Below are 19751 nucleotides of genomic sequence, written 5' to 3'. Positions count from 1 at the left end.
GAAACACTAAAAAGACTATAATGAGCTTCACTAATCGTGACAACCACACAAATGAAATAGAAATTTGCCTCAACACTTGCTCTCTTGAGTAACTCCACTTCACTTCCCTTCATCTTACTTTACTTTACTGCACTTTACTTGTCTTTCATTTTACTTATTGCATTTCATTTTCAGCACTTCTAGTTCCTAGTAGAAACTACTTCACACACACATATAAGTTGGTTATAGAGCTTTAGAAAATAGTTAGTTTACCTTAAGCTACTCGTGGGTTCGACACTCAAATACTTACCGAATTATACCGCGGTGATCCCCTGCACTTGGGGGTTATCACTTGGTTGAGCAACAATTGTCATTGAAGCGTCTCGAGGACCCCTTGGTGCATAGTTACCGTGAGGATCCTGAGGTGATGGTGTACAACCTTTAGTTCTTTGAGTCCTCCAGCGCAGGCCCCTCTAGCGCGGGCCAAGAGGAGTATTTCGACTTCGATGACACCGACTTTTATGGAGGCGTTGACTGGAACACACTCGCGGTGGAGGACTTGGAGTGAATCGGCCTCTAGGGATTAGTTTTCAGTTATCGTACTATATTTTATGTTCTATCTTTGGATGTGTTTTTGGAATGTTCTAACTTTAATATGTAACTTTTTGTGCATGAGTTTAAGTTAAATATATTCTATGTTTAATTAACATGTGCAATTTAGTTTAAGTTTAATATCTTCTTCAGTCACATGTATGTGTATTGTTGTTAGTTTTTAAGAGACATGGCGACATGCCAAAAATGGAAGAGTGAGGTTGTCTCTCACTTATCGTTCGATCTCATTATCCAGTGTCTACATGTGTGAAGAGTTTGAAGATTATGAGGTGCTATTATTTTTCATGCTATATATCAATTATTTTAAGTGTTTTTACCTTGCTCACTATTCTTATGTTTATGATGCATAGAGTGTTCCATCAATATGAAGTTATTGTTTGATCAAGTTGCACAAGAGAGTGTGCACTTTCAGGTGCCAAGGGGTCCATATGACATTGTTGTGGATAAATAAGAGGCATTGCCATTCGAAACGAGGCTTCGAAGCAATTCATCATGCTGAACCATCTCATCGGAGGAGAAAAGGTATGTTTTTATTTGAGGGGATAAGTCGCGATGATTACTATCTTCTTGGTGGGGATGAAGACCCGTATGATGCTGCCGGTATCTCGCCAAGATGCAACCTAAGCGACTATGAGCAGGTTTGCCTCTTAGAGATCTTACCGACAACCAATACCATCGTCGAGGAACCATTTGTGACTTGTTTAACAAAGTCAAATCTTGTCAAACACAACATGTTATGTTCTTTTAAGTTACTTTTATCATTTCCTCTTGTTTATCTTCGTACATTGCAATTGTATTGGTCTTTGTTTAACTTCACAATTACTATTTTAGTTTTTCATCCACGACACCCGAGAAATTACCTAAAAAGGTGGTTCCCAAGCTTCACATTCATGATGATGGATTGGTTGGACTATGTGTTGGATATTCCTCTTCTTCATTGGGCATGACGTGCACCGTCCGTACACCAATAATGAGCATATGGCAAGCTAACCTTTAGCAAACCGACGTGGAAAGGTTCCATATAGAACAACATGAACTACAAGTTGGACAAGCACCCGATCATGAGCATTCTCTTTGTCATTTACATCATCTAGTATAGCTGGGTGGTGTACCCAATTGTGGTGGTATTTGTTTATGAACCAAGTAGTTGCTTATATTATTGGCGTGTTTGAACCAAATTCGTATTGTTTAGTAATGGATTTGAGTAATCAATATGAAAGCTTATTGACTATGTTAATAATGTATTTCGGATGTGCCTCTTGTATTTCTCTTTGCTATCAGCTTGAACAAAGCAAGAATTTCGTTTTAAGGAAAAAAGTGAGTGGCATTTCATAATGTGTACACGCCACTGGACTATACGCTACATGTGACTCGCGGTGGACGCTCAGCTCGTGCTTTCTAGCTCGGCCCGAGTTTGGCTTGGCTTAGTGCGAGTTGAGCTTGGCCCGCAACATGACCTGATCGAGCCGAGCTTAGTTTCCTGGACCGTAGCAAGGTCGGGCCGAGCCAGCTCGTTTGGCCATGGAGGAGCTCACTCTGTTGTTCTCCCACTGCTTCGTCTCACCGAATCCATCGTCATGGAGGTCGAGAATCTGTGGCGAGACCCACCTAGCAGTGTCCTACTGTATTTGGCTCGCGAGCCGGCTCGTTTTGGACCGAGCTAGTGGCAAGATCGAGTCGAGTCACACTTTGTGGCTCGTCTGCACTTTCGAGCTGGATCAAGTTGCTCGCGTTTTTTGCAGGCTCGGCTCGAGCTGGATCAAGTTGCTCGCGTCTAGTGTGACATGTGGTGTGCACGCTACTGGATTATACCGGTGACCGGTACAAAATACCACTAACGCGACACCAAGCGTGCGCCATTGCAAGGCATTTCTATAATAGTGAATCCAATGACCTATTTATGTTATTTTTAACAATTTTGGATTTTTTTTTGTACTATTGTTGAAGATTATTAATGGATGGATGGACTTTTTTGGCAAAAAAGACAAAACTAATTTGCCCTACACTTTGACTAGAGAGAGAATTATCAAGCCATCCCAGCGAATGAAAAATCGAGAGTGTTGGTGAATAATAGTAGCTGATCGACTAACACGTACATAGCGAAAGTGTTGATTTGAATTGCCAACATCTACACGGGCACACAGTATATGTACGAACAATATACGACAATGCGCAGTAAAGCAGAATTTCTACATCTAATCTTCCCCATACGAGTATGGCTTTAGGAGCCGGCGGAGTATATATGCTCACGTGTTAGTTTGTGTAAGTACGCCTCGCAAAAAAAAAGTTTGTGTAAGTACGTTCTCACGATGGGATTGGGTCGGCCCGGACCTGGCCCCGGACCTGGCCCCGTGGCCCCAAGGCCAATAAGAGGAGCCGTGGGTCGGCCCATTTCAGAAAAAGGTCCTGGCCCCACTGACCCATTGGGTCATCAAGGCCGACCCGCCCAGTCCACGTGCGCCCATTCTGGAAACGCTCAACTGCTGATGTTTCGTGTGGATACGCTCAAGTGCTCAACTGATGGACAGCTTGCTGAGAAGTGAGAACATTCAGTGCAGTATTTCTTGATGTACAAATACGATGCATAAGCTTTTATTTATACAAATAACATTGTCCAAATAAATTACTATGAAGCAAAACTGCTACTAACCAGAGATGATAAGACAATATAAATAAGTTACAAGCGAGCCAAAAAATAGTGGTTACAGGTTACTAACATGATGAAATCTACTTCTTCAGATTTTGATGTTGGATATGACAAAATGCTAGGGACGGAGGAAAGATATATATATAGCACACAGCAAACTCACGGCATCAATCTATAATCTGATAGCAAAGTCGCATCATCACAACACAACACAACAAATTTCTTCCGTCTAAGATGTGACTACATTTATTCAGTGTTAACTCTCAGTTCCTCATGTGAATGCCTCATCATCAGGTGAAGGTTACCATCCGCTCTCCCACATGCTTCAACACTTGTCATCTGTATTCATCAGGATATGGTAAAGAAAATTTCAGTAAACATCGAGAAGAATATTTTTAGTACCAAACAAGGAATTAATAACATAAAAAGCAAGACATGCCATTCAGTATGCCTGGTACAAGATATGTCGTCAGCAGATAAGGAAAGGATGATCAACTTGTTTTAGATCAACTATCAACCAACTAGGGAACGCAAAGTAATGTCCAGTTGAGGCTCAGATTCGGTTAAGTACTGAAGATAACATAGCTTCAGAGTTCAGTCATCGAAGTAAATTTCAGAGTTCAGAGAGAGAGAGATGAGACAACAAAATAGATATACTAGCAAATAAAACCTATCTACCTAAACTCTGGTCGAATTACATGAATTACTAAATTAAAATCTATCTATCTACCTCAGTCATCAAAGTAAACTTCAGAGTTCAGAGAGAAATCAAGAAGCATGATTCTGTGATGTCAGGTTCGAACAGAAAATAGATGGTTGGGTCGTGCAACTGATTTTAAGAATGGATCTAAAATTAGGCAACTCGGATTTCTTACATTCTAGATAGTCTTGGAGAAGCTACTGCCCATTGTTCCCACGTGTTTGCGGAAAGACTTGAAGATTACTGTCATCATCATCTGCATTTATCAAAAAACAGTCAAGTATAGAGATAAAGTATGCTGCAGCAGTGAAGAGAAAACCAATACAGGGACAGGTCAAATACCTTCCAACTCTGTTATTATGTCATGAACTGAAGCCATACTACGCTCAGTATTAGCTGCAGAAAAAATGGTCATTTGATGATTTTGTAAACTTTAAGCATTAATAAGAAACAAGCGCTTCTGTCTTATAGCTTTACCTGTGGCTCTTATCCAGTCTTGTAGGCAAACAAGCGCTTCAGCTGTTTTAGGAGTCATTCGACTACGAAAATCTGATAGCACTCTTTTCCCTGTGCTAAAAGCGGACTCAGATGCCACCGTAGAGGCAGGGGCCGCCAAGATATCTGCCGCCATACGACTCAATGTTGGGTATTCAGCTGAATTTGTCTTCCACCAAGAAAGGATGTCGAAATGATCGGTTCGACGGATGGGAACCTTTGACAGATAGGAATCAAGTTCTGAAGAATCCACATTTGTCGATTGAGCACTTTCGATGATATGGTTATCCCAGTCAGCCATGGGGTCATCACTTACAACCATTTCAGCATCACCTCCTTGAGTCATGGGGTTTGAATTAGAACCATTCAATTGGAGGTATTCCTTGAACATCTCTTGAAACAAATTTTCTACTTTACCAATCATTGCTTCAGCTTCATCACCAAATTCCGAGCGAAATCGATACTTAATGTATCTCAGCTTGAACTGTGGGTCCAAAATCACAGGAATGCAAAGGTTTAACCATGACAGCTTCCAGTACCTCTTTAGCTTTCTCTTCATGTACATGACCATATCACCAAACTTACTGTTCTCTTCATAATGTTGGTGCTCCAATGTGTGCTTCACTTTCCAAATTTCATGGAAATACAAGTTAGCAGTAGGGTACTTTGTGCCTGATACCACATTCGTGGCTTCATAGAATACTTTTAGCAACCTGCAAATAGCATCAGCGTTTTCCCAATCCTCGGATGATGGGTTGAAGGGGTAATTTTTATCTTGAATGGCCAATGAACTGAACACTGCACGGTACTCTCTCGCGATATCAATCATAATGTAAGTTGAGTTCCAGCGGGTTGGTGTATCAAGGCTTGGCCATTTGCCACAAGATATGCCTACTTGCTCAACTATTTCTTCAAACTTTTCTTTTCGAGTTTGTGAGCTTCGGATGTATTTGACACTGTCACGTATCTTGCTGATCATGGGGTCAAGAAAATCCAACCCAGCTTGGCATATCAAGTTGATTACATGTGCAGCACAGCGTTGATGGAACAACTTGCCACCTCCAAGTAACATTTTTTTGTCCAACAAATGCTTCTTTAGTAACTTCATCATTGCACCATTGTTGGATGCATTGTCAAGCGTCATCGCAAATAATTTATCTTCTATGTTCCACTCCCTTATAAAATTCACCATGACGTTGAACATAGCAACTCCTGTGTGAGGTGTCTCCATGGCAGCAAACTTGACAATTCTTTTCTGCGGCTTCCAGTCATGACCAATGAAGTGTGCAGTAATGCATATGAACCCAATTGTTCTATTGGATGTCCACATGTCCGAGGTTAATGATATCTTGGATTTAGAGTGTCTAAATATAGCTTGTAGGCTGCACATCTCTTCCTTGAATGCTTTCAGGCAGTCCTTTTTGATTGTTTTCCTACATACCATTTTGAAACTTGGATTTAAACTAGAGACGAACCTTCTAAATCCATCATACTCCACCAGTGAGAATGCCAATTCATGCAACACTATCATCCTCATGAGCTCTCTACGTGCCAATGCCTGATCAAATGTCCAATGACCTATTGAAACTCCATCAGGGCTCATGATGGAAGCACTCAACTGGCCAGAAACTCTAAGAACCTTCTTTCTTTCCTTGCACCTCTTCAAATGTTTGCGCAATGAGCTTGTTCCATGTTTACGCTCAGCACAAATATTCCTTGCACAATGTTTGCACTCAGCAGCTATCACTATCCCATCAACACGCTTAGGCTCATATTCTCTCCAGACTTTGGACAAAAATTTTCTTCCCTGTTCAGAAAACGTTCCCATGTCAACATCCTCATCTCCTTCCTCTTCATCAGCAAAATCTTCCTCTGCTTCGTCTTCATCATCCTCATCCTCATCTTCTTCTTCCTCTTCTTCATAGTCGACATCTTGTTCGTCGGCATCATCTTCTTCCAAATCATCCATTTGAGTATCACGTGCAGACCAAGCCGCTAAAAAAAGGATTAAAGAGTTAACATTGCAGTTACATAAGAACTAATCAACTCTTAAGTTGCATCCGTATAAAAGAAAGATTGACAAAACGCTCACCAACATAAGCTCTGGTGCGGTTTATCAAAGAAGGAGACAGCACAGGCCCAGTCCTTGTTGCACCAGATATCAATATCGAGGTACCACTTTGTTGAGCTTCAGGATTCCCTTCTTCCAATTCCATGTTTCTGATCAGAGGGAAATATAGGAACATTACAGAGCAAGTATGTAGGAGGTAACATCAGTATACAGTACATGTTTGTGATCAGAAAGTGGGACGTTTCTATTTATCTGGATCACATTATCTAGTTTAGTGTACAGTCAGTGGATGAAAATTGCCTCTTTGCAAGAATTCCAGGCTGTTGGGATCATTAATGATTTCACTGACCAAAAATATATGGAGTTGCACTTAAAAATTAATGGCACCGAAGGATAGATTCTTGAACAGAAATGCATAATTTAACCAAGCTTCAATTTATCTGTTGAATCCAAGAAAGTTTCACTACAGTGGATATGAGGTCGAAAATATATTGATCAAAAGTGCCAACCATTTTTTTTTATGCCACCTTACAGATGCAAGTATACTGTCACTAGAAGAAACTAGAAAGATGCAAGTATCCTGCTTGAAAGATGCATTGTTTACTGAAACTAGAAGAAACAAGATTGCAAACATACTGTCATGAACTGCAAACGAATTAATTTGGGATAATAAGCATGGAGGCCATCCTTTTTCACTAAAGCAAGGTCTTATAAATATAGTTACAGCTTACAATACAGGACCAAACAGCAAAGAAACTACGATAGCCAAATAACATAACAGATTTTAACTAGCATTCAAGCGCAATAGAACAGAATATTAACTACTGACGAGCCCCGGTATAATCCTGAGTAGGCTACAAAACATTCCATCACTGCATGAAGTAGATCCTTTCTTAGAGCATCAGAACTCAGAAGGTTGGAAAAACAAAAGGCCACAAGCAAAAGCTGCGACATAGAACAGAAGACAAGGCAATCTTCAAAGGTAAAATAGACAACTCTATGACATATTTGGGCTGAAGCTGATCAAGGCATCCATCGTAAACAACTTGATAGTCTCACATCAGAATAAGCAGAGACTGAACAGTTCAAGAAACATATGCTCGATTAGAGAGCACTAACCGTCGAGAATCGGAGGAAGATGGCGAGCTGGGAGCAGGAAGAGTTGGAGAATTCAGAGGGCAGCCGAGACAATGACGGCGTTGGGTCGACTGGGACGACGACGACGACCCCGACCGACAGCGAACGGCAGAGACGCCAGGAGCGGCACAGCAAGCACGAGGCAGCACCACCGGAAGCAGAGGTGGGCGGCGACCGGGACGGCGGCGACCAGGACGGCGACGACCCGTACGGACGGACGGAGGGCGGCTGGAGAGACGCAGGAGGCAGCGCCGCCGCCGGCAGCAGAGATGGGCGGGGGCGGGGGCGGAGACGGGGGCTGCGACTAGGTCACGCCTGTTCCTAGTTGGAATCGACGGGTCGACCCCGTTGACCCAGTGGGTCGATCAAAGCCGGCTCTGTTGGCCCAAAAACATATCAAGGCCGACCCGTGCGCCCCAATGGCCCTGAATTTTTGGGCCGGGTCAGTGACCCGGCGGGTCGACGCGGCCCAGTCCCATCTTGAGTACGTTCTACTCCTTTTCAACTACAGAATTCTCCAACTTGTTCCTGCATTTCGGAGCAAATGGCGCGTATATATCTCTTGGCCGTTCAACTTGAAACTGATGGATCGATCTCTGTGCTCGATGACATGATCACACCTCGATGCCGCCCTGGGAGATCCGATCGTCGGGCGGGCTGATGGTGATCCAGAGCAAGGAGACGGTGATGGAGATGAGCCCCGCCCAGACGTAGACGAGTGTCGGCGTGCGGCCGCGGCGTCCCATGAGCCCCTTGGCGAATGGGTAGTAGTGCGCCAGCACCCAGAAGCTGAAGAATCCGCCGCCGAGCAGCTTGCTGTACTGCGGGATCTCCGCGTAGACGCAGCGCGACACGCCCACCACCATGGCGATGATGTTGATGCCGATGATGGCGAGCGGCGGGATGAAGAGCGACGTCCACTTGATGAGGTAGAGCTCCGCGTAGGGGTCGTCGTCGTCCTCCGCGGCTGCCTTGGCCGTGAGCGTGAAGGATATCTCGATGCCGGCGGTGACCTTGAGCAGGCCCTGCAGCACGGCGGCGAGGTGCGCGGAGGTGCCACCGATGACCCAGAACTGCTCGTTGCGCCACCACTCCTCCAGCCCGATGCCCGACCACTTGACCTCCAGCAGGCAGAGCAGGATGAGGGTCGTGGTGATGAGGAGGAGGTAGCAGAGGAAGGTCGGGTCCAGCGTGGCCACGATGAACTGTCCGGAGAAGAGGGAGAGCGCCGGCAGGAGGCAGTACATGATAAGGAAGAGGGAGGTGAACGGGTAGATGCCGACGTTGAGGTACGACATGCGCTGCAGGAACATGAGCCTCCGGGACGCGCACAGCGCGTTGTTCTTGGAGAAGAAGATCTCCACGGACCCCGTCGCCCACCGGAGCACCTGGTGGAGCCGGTCGGTCAGGTTGATGGGCGCCGTGCCGCGGAAGGCGTCGCGCTTGGTGATGCAGTACACAGAGCGCCACCCGCGGTTGTGCATCCGGTACCCCGTCACCACGTCCTCCGTCACGGAGCCGTAGATCCAGCCCACGCGCAGCCCCCACTCCGTGCTGTCCTCGTACCAGCAGGAGATCAAGGAGACGGCCTCGGCCACGGTGGCCGCGTCGAGCGGCGGGCGCGGCATGAGCAGCGCGCCGGGCGGCCGTCCGTTCCGGACCGATGGGTGGTCCTGCAGCGGCCTGCCCTGGTACTCGGCCACGGCGATGGACTCGACGAACGTCTTGGACTTTCCGAACCGCTGCGGCGCCTCGTGGTCCGGGTGATCGGTGAGCGGGCGGAGCTCCTCGTCCCCGCCGGCGGATCGCGTGTGCGCGTCGATGGGCACCTTGGTCTGGCCGACGACGCCGTGGTACTCGGTGACGCGCGGCGGGTTGAAGCCGTAGATGGCGTAGCGGCGGAAGAGGCATCCGGTGCCGACGTACATGGGTCCCTGGAGGCCGTCGAGGGCGCGCATGTTGCCGTCGAAGAAGACGGTGTTGTGGTTGGCGTAGCGGTCGGAGGGGTCGATGCCCTCGAAGCGCTGCGGGAACTGGATGTAGCAGATGCGGTCGCCGCCGCGGTCGAGCATGTAGCACATGGCCTCCCGGATGGCCTGGCAGTTGTACACGTAGTGGTCGCAGTCGAAGTTGAGCATGAAGGGCCCGTTGGAGAGGACCGCCGACGCGCGCACCATGGCGTTCATGGCGCCCGCCTTCTTGTTGTGGTCGTACCCCGGCCGCTTCTCCCGCGAGAGGTAGACGAACATGGGGATGCGCACGTCCACGTCCGTGAAGTCCAGGTACGCGTGGTCGCCGGCGTCCCCGTACACCACGTCGAAGTGAGGGTTCTTGATCATCACCTAATTAATGGACAACACATTAACACGTGTGTGCGCGGCAAAATTATTCATATTTGTGTAGTTCAAAAAATGCAATGGTCGCTGATGATGCAGACCTGGACGATGCTGGCGTGGTCGCCCTTGCCGTGATCGGGGGCGGAGTCGAGCCATGTGCCGGGCCAGTGCGTGCCGTCGGCCATCCAGGTGGCCTTCACGGGCGCCGGGGCAGCCTCGGCCGAGGCGGCGGCCTTCTCGCGGGCGATCTTGCGCTCGCGGGCATTCATGGCGTGGGCGCGGCGGCGGATAGCCTCCGGGAGATCATTGATGCGCACCTTGAACTCGTCGTACTCGCGCTTGATCCAGCGGCGGTCCTTGACGAAGTCCGGCCGTTTCTTGCCTTTCGTCGGGTCGCCCTGCTGGTTGAAGTAGGCGTCGGGGTTGCGTGGCTCGATGGAGTGCTTGCGGCAGAAGGGCACCCACACCTTGGCGTAGGCGCATGCCTCCGCCATGGCTTCGAAGGTGAGAAGCGCGCCGCCGTCGTCGGAGATGTAGACGAAGAGCTTCTCGACCGGGTAGTCGGTGGCGAGGATGGAGAGCAGGGTGTTGGCGGTGACGAGCGGCGGCTCCTTGTATGGGTCGGCGGTGGAGATGAACACGTCGAGCCCCGGCAGGTCTGAGCGGCCGGTTGGGTTGGACGGCGTCTTGGACTCGAACTTCTCCCGGAGCGCGGCGAGGTCGGCGGCGCGGTTGATGGGGTTCAGCTTGGGCATCTGGTCGAGAATCCAGGAGAAGGCGAACCAGTACTCGCACACGATGGAAATCCCCCACAGCCACATGGCGTCCGGGTTAGGGTTCGTCGCGCGCCATACCAGGAAGAGCAACAGCGACACGAACCGCACCAGGACGAGCAACCTGCGAGCGCACGCGATTCCCGCGTCGATCGGTTTTAACCAAGTGTTGCAACATTTCCATTGACAATGGTGAAAGTAAATTTCTGGAACTTTGCGAACCTATAGGGACTGAGGATGCTCGGAGAAATGGCAACCTTCCGGCTGAGCGGCTTCCAGGGCTTGTCGATGAGGTCCTCCATCTTGACGCCGCCGTCGCCGCCACCGCCCATGCCGGTGCCGTCCTCGTTGGCGTACGGGTTGTCCTCCTGCGGCCAGTACGCGTTCCCGATGCCGTACGTGCCCTTGGTGTCGAACAGCCACCGGTTGTGGTCGAAGTCCCCCGTCTGGCTCCGCACCAGCAGCGACTTGGACGGCGACGCCACGTGCGCGGTGGATAGCCGCCGTTCCATCTTGCTGCCGCCGCCGGCCGCGCCATCGTCGCCGCCCCGACGGTTCGTGACCTTGGAGCCTGACGAGTAGGGCGGCAATCCCGGCTTGCTAGAGCCCCCGGACCCTGACGCCCCGGCCTGCGCGGCCCCTGGCTGGTTGTCCGGCGTGGGCGGCATGAAGACCGTGTAGTTGGTATAGTCGTTCGACATGGTACAGGAGAACCGCGGCGAGCGGTCGATGCCGTCGTCCTTGGAGATGCACCGGCTCGACGTCGACGGCCACACGCTGGTTTGTTTTTCCTAGGTTGCTACGGCCCGTTCGGTGCCATGCTCCCCCGCCATTGTTGCAAACTGGTTCCCACACTGAGGGAGAGACCGGGAGAGATGATTGCATGGCTTGGAGGGAATTGTGCGAGATGTGATGAACATGTGGAGTGGCGACACTTTCGGAGACCCAAAGCCGCACGGTGCATGCTACACGTAAGGAAGATCTACGTACGGAAATTTTAAACATAGGATCGGACTATGTAAATGGTGCTCTAAAAATAGCAAACTTGAACGGGCAGCTTCTTTCTCACTCATGCATGTAGAAAGTACAAAACTAATGATGTCATGTGCATTAAATGTAAAATTCGAAAATTTAAAAACTTTTGTAGCACAAATCGCTTATCTGATGTATGATCCGTTTTGACTGTTGGATTAGTCGCGACGAGATCTTCGAAACTATATCCGGTATTAATATGTTTGGAAGCCGCCTCCCACCGAGGTCGCCGCGAAGGCGAGCCCCGCCGGCGAACGCGAAGGAAGCGGAGGAAACTCCACCGCCGAATCGAACCTGGGGGGCGCCGTCGCCCCCTCCGGTGACCTCACCAGAGTAACGGCTCCACCCACCACCTGAGCGTCAACCGCAGAACTGCCACCAGCGCCGAACATGGCCCCCTCCGCCGGATCCGCCCACCAAACCGCGCGCCGGGGTCCTCACCAGCCGCTGAGCCCGCCAAGCGTGCCGCTTCTTCCTCCTCAGAGCGCGCCGCTTCTTCCTACACTAGCTCTTCAGTCCCAGTGTAGTCATTCTTAGTCTTCAGTCCTACGTTTCAGTTTGATCATTCTTTCCTAGTCTCAGATAATAGTTTGTTCAGTACATATTTGGTCAGTTTTACAAGTTTTCGTTTGTGTGATGGTATCATCCTCAGTTATTTCTCAGTCTCGGATAATCAGTATTTCACTTCTCAGTTTTATCATTTGAGAGCTAATGTAGTCATTCTTCGTTTTCAGTCATAAGTTCCAGTTTAGGCCTAGTTTGGCAAAAAAAAAGTATTTCTAAAACTGAAGCAATAGAAAACTAGAGTATTTTAGCACCTGGGCACAAGATAGTACAGTTTTGCCAAAACTGAGTATTATGAAGTATCGCTAAACTGTGACATGTTTGGCTAGTAATTTATTGTAGCGTCTAGATCAGCTATCTTATAATGCCAGGTTCTTCCGTCAAGCTCGCCCGAGCTGACACGGCGAGATAGTACCACAACGACGACATTAAGGTGCGGGTGGAGTGGAACACAGAGTGGCTACCATGAACGGTAACGACGACGAGTTCAACGACTCCTTCACAATGCACAAGGGCATACCGCGTTCGTGCTACAAGGTACCAGTACGACAAGGTGGACTCGAAGATCTCAGCCGCATGCCCATCAACATTGCATGCTCTGTCACCTGTACAACAGGATCGTCGCAACGCCTGCCTCACGCCACTGCAGCTCATGCGTCTAGCTGGCTCTGGCACGCCACGACGGCCCTCAGGGTGCCCGCGAGCACAAGTAGTACAAGCCAAGGATGGGTGGCCGTTGCCATAGATCCATAATAGTGACGGTGGTCTAGGATGGGTGCCTCTCCGTGGGGGAGCTGAAGTTTTCTCCGCGTGCCCTGCCAGGGCACCGACGGTCTAGACCTGCGACTCGGCCAATCCCGGCGATGTGCGCAATTCTCATGGTGAAAGAAAAGAAGGCACCAGCTATAGCTTCTAGGGATGGTCGATGCTTTGCAGTGGTATGTCCATGGCCGCGGAGATGACAGGGTGACGGCCGATTGAAATAGATCGAGGCATTCTTGTAGTTTTTCTTGCTTTCTCTGTTTTAGAAAAAAGAGGTCTGGGGCTTCTTTTTAAATACTTCCAAAATACTACAGTTTGAAGAATATTGCAGTATTGATTCCGGTGTTTTCTGTCATAGACAAACACATCAAAATATTGAAAACTGTGGTATTTTCGAATACTATGGTATTCTTGAAATACTTCAAAAAAAAACTTCACTACCAAACGCTGCCTTAGTCATTCTTTCAGTTTGATCGGTCATATTTCGATCGTTCTAAATTTTACATGTATTTCCTATTTATTTCATGGTCTTTTAAATGCAAAGCATGATTACCGGTCAAGGTTAATTACAGTAGTATTTAAGTTTGTGATGATTGTCATTCATAGCGGTCTTCATTCTTGGTCTTCGGAATCAATTTTCAATTTTTGATCCATCATGGTATTTTGTCTTTTCCAACCTTTAAGATCTACAAAAGATAAATAAATTAGAGAATCAATTTCATTTTTATGATGGTATTTTACTTGTCTTCCATAATTCACTTATGATTTTCATTCTGTCATTCTTTGCTTCCCATTTTAGATCCGCCATTATTGTTATTTTCTTCAGAAGTGAAGTCAATCTCTTCTATTCTTTTTTTTTTGAGAACACAGTACAACGCAGACGCTCACAAACACGCACGTACAAACACCCCTATGAACGCACGCACGCACACCCTACCCCTATGAGCACCTCCGAGGGACTGAGCCGGCATATCTTGAGGTTGACGAAGTCACCACTGGCGCCTCGCTGTTGACGGGCACGTCACCTACCACTGAAAGCATAGCGCCGGTTAAATCCTGGAATAAATCCAGGTAAATGCAAACACCCATGTCAAGTCTAGGACTTGAACCTGGGTGGGCTGGTTCCACCACAAGGGACCTAACCACCAGAGCCAAGCTCTGTTTGCCAATCTCTTCTATTCAATCTTCACTCTTGTTGTTAATTAATTTTCAATTTCTCTTTTTTTGCTTTCTTCTTCTTCTTCCGATGTCTCTGGTGTGGATCGTCTGGAGCGACGAGGAGTACCCCATGTCATGCCAACATTTCTTCTTGCCAGCATCCTCCGTGCACGCTGCTTCAGCACACCAATCACCGTGTTCTACAGTCCACACCAGTCGCACTGCTTCATCCCCGTCCACCATGGTGTCACAGACATGGCCGCGTCGCTGGCGTCCTTGAAGAGTACACTGGAGTCTGGCGACGGCATGCCTCGTCGCTGGTGACCAGCATTCTCCAGTTTCCTCTCAGCCATGTCGTCCATTTTCCTATTTTTTTTAGATCTAATTTCCTATGTGGCCTTTTCTACCGACGGCTGCAGTTGGGCGCGACGTCGATCACGCCAACCAATTTATCTAAGGTGAAACATTCAGTTCATGTAGGGGCTGTGTTATATGATTGTGATTCGGTATTTCAGTCTAAAAATTATGATGAAAAGGGAAGTATGGCACCTGGTACTACCTCTGATCATAAGCAGAAGAATGGGCTGAAGATAGGGCAGCATACTTATGAGCAGATTGTTGCTTTCGGAGGGATTCAGGAGGAGGCTTTGCGCGAGGTGCGGTCGAGTGGAAGACTGCGAACTCAGCATAATGCGGATATGACGCAAATGGAGAGGGCGACTATGATCGCGCAGAGACGAGCCGAGATGCCAGTGATAGGTATGTCATCAGTAAAACCAACATCTATTAATTCTTTTTCGGATGAGCAAATAATTGATGATGCTAGGGTATTAGGGGTTTCGTTAGGCGTTTCTCTTTCAGATTGCACTAAATCGGCCAAGATAATAAAAGATGTTGAGAAACAAAGATCAATCACTTTGTTAAAATGTAATGATTCATTGGCACAAAATTGTATGACGGTTTCCCGTGCCTCTGATTTGTGTGACGATTTAGAAGCCGAGGAGGATTTATTGAGTGACGATAATTTAGAGAGGCCTAAGGTCATTACTAGGGAGAGAAAGATTCGAAAGAAGAAGTCATATGATAAGGAAAATGTTAGGAGGAGTAACCGTGTTAGATTCAAACCATCAAAATTACAATGACAAATCTTAAGGGTATGACATGGAACAATGAAGGGTTTCGGGACCTGGGTAAACATTTGTTTGTGAAGGAATCGATTAGGGAGTATGACCTGGATTTTATTTCTTTGCTAGAAACTGGTCGATCTAATTTTGAGGTGCATTTTTTAAGGGAGTTGGCGGTGGGTAAATTTTTTGCTTGGTTTTGTTTGCCGCCGCATGGTAGATCGGGAGGTATTCTAGTAGGGATTAATACAACAACTTTGGTGGTTAATAGAGTTGATAGTGGAGATTATTGTGTCAAGTTGTCTATTACTTCTAAAATTGATGGTTTTCAATGGCTTCTTGTGCCAGTGTATGGGGCGGCTCAAGATAAAAATAAGTATGAGTTTCTTGCCGAGTTGGTAAGGACTTGTGAATCCGAGATGATACATATGTTATTAGTCGGGGATTTTAACATCTTGAGCAAACCGGAGGAAAAAAGTAATGATAAGTTTAACCCCCACTGGCCTTTTATTTTTAATGCGATTATTGAAAACCTCAATTTGAGATAAATTGCTTTGTCGGGCCGGCAATTTACTTGGGCTAGTAGAAGACAAACACCTACATATGAAAAATTGGATAGGGTTCTTGCGAGTGTAGAGTGGGACCAGAAATTCCCTTGGTCACGGTCCGGGCATTGACATGCACGGGATCTGATCATACTCCGATTTTGATTGATGCGGGGATTCAGGCGCATATAGGTAAAAAATCACGGTTTTCCTTTGAGTTGGCATGGCTTGAACAAGAGGGGTTTGATGAGCTCATTGCTGCTGAATGGGCAGCCGGCCCCATTGGGAAAAGTCCGATTCAAACTTGGCAAAATAAAATAAGGCATTTACGGTGCTTCTTACGTGGTTGGGCAAAAAAATTGAGTGGAAAATATAAGAAGGAGAAGGAGAGACTTCTGAGCATTATTGACTCGCTAGATATTAAAGCGGAAATGATACCGCTATCACAAGGGGAGCGTAATGAGCTAAAGATAGCTAATGAAAAGTTAAATAAACTCCGACGAGATGAAGAGATCAAGTGGGCACAAAGGGCTAAAGTTAAATATATTCAGGAAGGGGGGGGATAATACCAAATATTTTCACCTTATAGCCAATGGTAAACACAGAAAAAAGAAAATTTATCAACTGGAGCAAGAGGAAGGAACTATTGTCGGTGATGATAATCTAAGGGTGTATATTTCCGAATACTATAAAAAAAACTTTTTGGTAATCCAGAACCTAGCTCGGTTCTGCTTGATGAAAGCATAATTGATGATATTCCGCAATTGTCAGCGGAAGAGAATCAGGTGTTGATTGAAAACTTCTCGATGGAGGAGGTTCATGATGCAATTTTTCAAATGGAACATAATAAGTCACCTGGACCAGATGGTTTCCCTGTGGAGTTTTATCAACAATTTTGGGGAGTAATTAAGTTTGATCTGATGGCTTTATTTGAGAGCTTTCAGAAAGGGGAACTACCACTTTATAAATTGAATTTTGGAGTAATTACTCTATTACCGAAAAAGGAAAATGCAACTCAAATTCAACAATACAGACCTATATGCTTACTCAATGTGAGTTTTAAAATCTTTACTAAAGTTGCCACAAATCGTATTTCGGAGGTAGCTCAAAAAGTTATCAAACCGACGCAGACAGCGTTTATCCCTGGAAGACATATTTTAGAAGGTGTTGTTGTCCTTCATGAGACAATACATGAAATGCATAGACGGAAATTAGATGGGGTGATTTTTAAAATTGACTTCGAAAAAGCATATGATAAAGTCAAATGGCCCTTTTTGCAACAAGTTCTACGTATGAAGGGATTTGATCCGATATGGTGTGATAGGATAAAGCAATTTGTGCAAGGTGGGAGTGTTGGAATAAGAGTGAATGATGTAATTGGACATAATTTTCAAACTAGGAAAGGCCTACGACAGGGCGATCCTTTATCCCCAATTCTTTTCAATATTGTCGTTGATATGTTAGCGATTCTCATTGCTAGAGCGAAGGAAGTAGGTAAAGTGGGAAGTTTGTTACCGCACCTTATTGACGGAGGAATTTCCATTTTACAATATGCGGATGACACAATTCTGTTTTTAGAACACGATATTGCTAAGGCCATTAATATGAAATTGATTTTATGTATTTTTGAACAATTATCGGGTTTGAAAATTAATTTCCATAAGAGTGAGATTTTTACTTTTGGTAAAGCAAAGGATATGAAGGATCAATATAGGCACATTTTTGGGTGTGAGTCAGGAACGCTACCTTTAAAATACTTGGGAATTCCGGTACATTATAGAACTTTGCGGAATGCGGAATGGAATCCTATTGAGAACCGGTTTGCCTCCAAATTGGGGGGTTGGCGTAGTAAATTGTTATCATATGGTGATAGATTGGTGCTAATTAATTCGGTTCTTACAAGTTTGCCAATGTTTATGCTCTCCTTCTTGGAAATCGCAATTGGGGTGAGGAAGAGGCTTGATTTTTATAGATCAAATTTTTTTTGGCAATCTGATGAGCATAAGAAGAAGTATAGGCTATCTAAATGGAGTATTTTGTGTAGACCAAAAGATCAAGGGGGATTGGGTATTGAGGTTTTGGAACTGAAAAATAAATGTCTTTTGAGTAAATGGTTGTTTAAAATCCTATCAGAGGAGGGTATGTGGCAACAACTCATTTGTAACAAATATCTTAAAAACAAAACATTGGCACAAGTAGAGGTTAAACCGACTGATTTACCTTTCTGGAAGGGTCTTATGCATGTCAAAGAGGATTTCTTTTAAAGCAGTTAACAGAGGAGCCTTGGCCTTATCCCTTCCCCGTCTACAGTAGAGAAGGGTGATTTTCTGAGCGACCGGAGGAGAGCCGCCTCGCCATCGCCGTCTCGACGGCCGCCTCGCCCTCCGCCAGCTGCTCCGGCGGCGGGAGGACGGGGGGACCCCGAGCGGCGGTGTGTATATAGTGCAGGTTTTCTTTCGCGGCCTGCCGGAGGCGTCGGGGAGGAGGAGGCGCAGCCGGAGTGGCTTTTGCAGGTGGGAGACTTCCTCTTCGTCGGCGGTGTTCCTTGGAGCTCTTGCAGGCGATCTTCCACCTCTGGCGCGCTCGCAGCTTCTTGGAGTTGGCGTGGGCGTCTTCCCCTCGCCGGTGACCGTGGGACGGCGGCGCCGGCTGCTGAAATAAGCGTGGAGGAGGGTGGCTTGATCTGGTTCGATGTTGATGGCGGCGTTTGGTGTAGGTCCTTGCGGCCGGTGCTCGGCGACTTCCCGTCCGTCATGGGGATGCTCCTGATCCAAGGCGTCATAAGGAGCAGAGGCGGCGGCGCGCCACCGACAGCGCCGTGCCACCATCGTCGCCGTGTTCGAGTTGCACAGGGGTGTGCTTGTAATCGGATTTCCTTTGGGGTCCTTTGTGTAACTTTGCCAGATTAATGTTACTTTCTTTTACTCGCAAAAAAAAAAAAGAGGATTTCTTTAAGCGAGGCCGGTTCAAAGTAGGGGATGGAAAATCTGTGAGGTTCTGGGAGGATGTGTGGTTGGGGGATATGCCTCTATCCCATCAATATCCGGCTCTGTATAACATTATTCAGCATAAGAATGTGTTAGTGTCAAGTGTGCTTGATACTCAACCTATCAATATTACTTTTAGAAGAGGCTTGAATGATAATAAGTGGATACAGTGGTTACATCTATGCCAAAGATTAATTACAATCAATTTAACAACTGAATCGGATAGTTTTATTTGGAAACTAAATGATTCGGGTGTTTTTACAGTTAAGTCTATGCATCTAGATATGATGAATGGGCATACTATTTACCTTCGAAAGTATCTATGGAAGTTAAAGATCCCTTTGAAGATAAAAAAAAATTTATGTGGTTTCTCAATAATAAGGTGCTTCTAACGAAGGATAACTTAGCCAAACGGAAGTGGAATGGTTGTCAAAAATGTTGTTTTTGTGATTCCATGAAAACTATAAACCATTTATTTGTTTATTGCCCTTTTGCGAAGATAATATGGCGTATGATGTATCTTACATATAACATTCCTCCGCCAGCTAATATTACTAATATGTTTGGTAGATGGCTGAATGGAGTGAGGAAAGAGATAAACAAAAGATTCGAATAGGTGTGTCGGCCCTATGTTGGGCTATTTGAAGGACTAGAAATGATATGATCTTTAACAAACAAACTGGGACTAATTTTTTGCAGGTTATCCGGCGAGCTGCTCATTCAATTCAGCAATGGGTGTTACTTCTCCCTATGGAGCAGCGGGAGGCTATGGTTATTGAATGCAACCGGATGCTACTGGTTGCTCAGGACTTCTTTTTCCAGGCTACTG

At 46.6% G+C, this 19751-nt stretch overlaps 1 protein-coding gene across 1 annotated transcript; it reads right to left on the bottom strand.

Moving 5' to 3' along the window:
* Window positions 1–8255: 8255 nt before the first annotated feature.
* On the bottom strand, window positions 8256–11493 carry LOC124691678 (putative cellulose synthase-like protein D5). The gene is made up of 3 exons (XM_047224957.1): window positions 10973–11493; window positions 10079–10874; window positions 8256–9983 (listed from the first exon to the last, which is right to left on the bottom strand). Exons 1-3 carry the CDS (start codon window positions 11449–11451, stop codon window positions 8256–8258), a joined length of 3003 nt encoding a protein of 1000 aa, XP_047080913.1. The 5' UTR covers window positions 11452–11493.
* Window positions 11494–19751: the final 8258 nt, after the last annotated feature.

This window comes from Lolium rigidum, chromosome 1, assembly GCF_022539505.1.
Source record: "Lolium rigidum isolate FL_2022 chromosome 1, APGP_CSIRO_Lrig_0.1, whole genome shotgun sequence".
Taxonomy (NCBI): Eukaryota; Viridiplantae; Streptophyta; class Magnoliopsida; order Poales; family Poaceae; genus Lolium; species Lolium rigidum.
This window is presented reverse-complemented; position numbering and strand designations above follow the sequence as displayed.

Coding starts and splice junctions, on each gene's coding strand:
- LOC124691678 (XM_047224957.1), bottom strand. CDS start 11,451: ATGTCGAACGACTATACCAACTACACGGTCTTCATGCCGCCCACGCCG. Junction 10,875..10,972: donor AGCATCCTCAGTCCCTATAG/GTTCGCAAAGTT, acceptor GTGCGCTCGCAG/GTTGCTCGTCCTGGTGCGGT. Junction 9,984..10,078: donor ACCACGCCAGCATCGTCCAG/GTCTGCATCATC, acceptor TCCATTAATTAG/GTGATGATCAAGAACCCTCA.